Source organism: Cyphomyrmex costatus, unplaced genomic scaffold (assembly GCF_001594065.2).
Source record: "Cyphomyrmex costatus isolate MS0001 unplaced genomic scaffold, Ccosl1.0 scaffold504, whole genome shotgun sequence".
NCBI lineage: Eukaryota > Metazoa > Arthropoda > Insecta > Hymenoptera > Formicidae > Cyphomyrmex > Cyphomyrmex costatus.
Window position 1 is genome coordinate 33,805 of NW_017279301.1, and position 2,465 is coordinate 36,269.

Sequence of the window (2,465 nt, forward strand, 5' to 3'; positions counted from 1 at the left end):
TAACTTGCTCATGTAATTCCGAATTGGTTATAGAAGCGTGAAGTGAATGAATCTTTGCGGGAGCGGGCGCGGTATTGCCTAAACGACCGGCTAAAATCCAGCCCAGTTGTGTCTTCTGTAGCATTGGATGCTTGTCCGACGATTGAATTTGACCAACGCACATTAAGTCCCAAAATAGTTCCGCGCCTAGTAAAAGATCAACCTCCGACGATATGTGGAATCGCGGATCAGCGAGATGAATGTTGCGCGGAAATTCGAACTTGTCCCGTCTCAGAGAGAACGCCGGGATTTTATCAATGACTTGATCAGCGACGATGCAATCAATGATCCCGGTGTACGAATTGAGAGAATCGCGATTGTAATTTAATCTGAGCGACCTGACTGGAAGTAGTGAGTGTTCCATTGACGCCAGAAATAGATACGCTCAACGGGCGTGTTTGTAAACCGAGAGCCTTCACAAACTTCTTTGACACGAAGTTCGCCTGTGACTCACAATCTAATAAAACACGACATGCTCTTGGCGAGCCCTCACTGTCGTATGCATGCACAACTGCAGTAGAGAGTATAACTTGTTGACCGCCGAATGATCCTGACGCGTGGGTCGCTAAGACGGAAGGTGCCTTGGGTGCAACCTCCTTATTAGAATTGTTAGTTGATGCCTCCGTGGTCGAAGGCATGTGTAGAAGTGTATTGTGCCTTGCCTGACACACTTTACATTGACCGGAAGTACACTTATCCGAAGTGTGAGAGGAGGAGCGCAAGCAATTAGTGCATAATTTGCGGCTGCGAATTTCCGCGGCCCTCTGTGGGACCGGAAACGCCACAAAATTTTTACAGTAATAGATGGCGTGATCGCCCTGACAGAAATGACATTTAGATTTAACGGTGGCCGCACAAGACGATTGCCGCTTAATATTTGATTGTGATTTTGTTTCGTTCTTTTTTGTGACAGCGGCAGACGCGGTGGCCTCAAGAACTTGACATCTATGAGCGATAAATTCCAACAGCTGTTTAAGTGATGGAAGTTCGTTTTCTGTTAGAGATATTTCCCACTCGCGTAGCGTGATCGAATCAAGTTTGGAGGTTAAGATAAGAACGAGAAGATCGTCCCAACGCTTTGTAGGACGCTTCAATGCCTGAAGGGTATGCAAATGCTTTGCAGCGCCGTCCGAGATCTTCCTGAGCTCGACTGGATTTTCTTTTGCCATGGATGGCAAATCCATTATAGCCTTAACGTGATTTTGTACAATTACGCGCTTGTTGTCATCGACTCTTGAGAATCGACCACGCGACCGCGTAATTGGCATCCAAAATTTCTAATGAACTGATTACGGCACTTGCGTCACCGGTTAGACATCCACGCAGATATTGAAATCGTTGCGCGTCTGAGAGCGAGGCATTGGAATGAATAACCGAATTGAAAGTGTCGAAGAACGGGAACCATTCGTCATACTTGCCGGAGAACGACGGTAAATTTAATTTAGGCAGCCGAATATGCATTTCACTATCCGAGCCGCGAACACTTGAGGAAGAAGGAGAAAAGATAGATGCTCGCGATGCGAGGGTGGGAGACAACAGCTCGCGTATTCTAGCGGATAATGTATAAAACGCGTCCTTCGAAACCACCTCGATCGCCGCCTTCACTTTCATCGCACATCTCCAAACGCGATTGCACTTCATTATATTCGGACCAATAGTGTTCGAGCCTTGCTTTACGCTCTTCAAGCTGAGCCGCTATTGAAGGAGTTACGGATGAGATTGATTCGACGTACGTTCTCATACGCATGCACGATGCCTTTATGGTCGTGCGCTGTCGCTTGAGAGTTGCCGCCTCTGATTGGTTGACCATCTTGGATGCGAATGTGTAACATACGCGATGAAACGATTCTGGTTGGCAACGGAAATAATGGCCTCCCTTACCTTGCTATACGCGCGATCGACGTGAAGATGAGCGCGAAGATGCTGGATGCCTCCTCGAGCGTTGATGAATGGGGAAGTCTCCTCTCGCGGCGTCTGGACCGTTGAGAATGTCTCCTGCTGCACTTCGTCAGGGCTGTCCTCTGCCCTCCACTGATGCTGCGCCGAAGATATGCCAAGAAATGAGCCGGGTTGCGTCCTTGATGACGGACGCGAGCCTTGCGGCCACTTATGTCGTGTCACGCCGCTGCTGCAACGCTTGAGTCGTGATATGCCGCTGATGCGACGAAATAAGCCGGGCTGCGTCTTAATGTCGGACGCGGGCCTTGCAGCTACTTATGTCGTATCATGCCGCTGTTGAGACGCTTGAGTCGTGATATGCCGCTGATGCGACGAAATAAGCCGGGCTGTGTCTTAATGTCGGACGCGGGCCTTGCAGCTGCTTATGTCGTGTCACGCCGCTGTTGCGACGCTTGTGTCATGCCCATATATGTAATCAGGAGACGCGGTAGCGTCTCCGGCCATGTTCAAAAAAACTGTGAACGCTA

General features: G+C 49.2%; 1 protein-coding gene across 1 annotated transcript; it reads right to left on the minus strand.

The window, feature by feature from the left end:
• Nucleotides 1-320: 320 nt before the first annotated feature.
• On the minus strand, nt 321-1,223 carry LOC108778620 (uncharacterized). Its single transcript, XM_018545843.1, has one exon. The coding sequence runs from the start codon at nt 1,221-1,223 to the stop codon at nt 321-323; it is 903 nt and encodes a 300-aa protein (XP_018401345.1).
• Nucleotides 1,224-2,465: the final 1,242 nt, after the last annotated feature.

Excerpts from the sequence above, each read along its gene's own strand:
- LOC108778620 (XM_018545843.1), bottom strand. The coding sequence starts at position 1,223 with ATGGATTTGCCATCCATGGCAAAAGAAAATCCAGTCGAGCTCAGGAAG.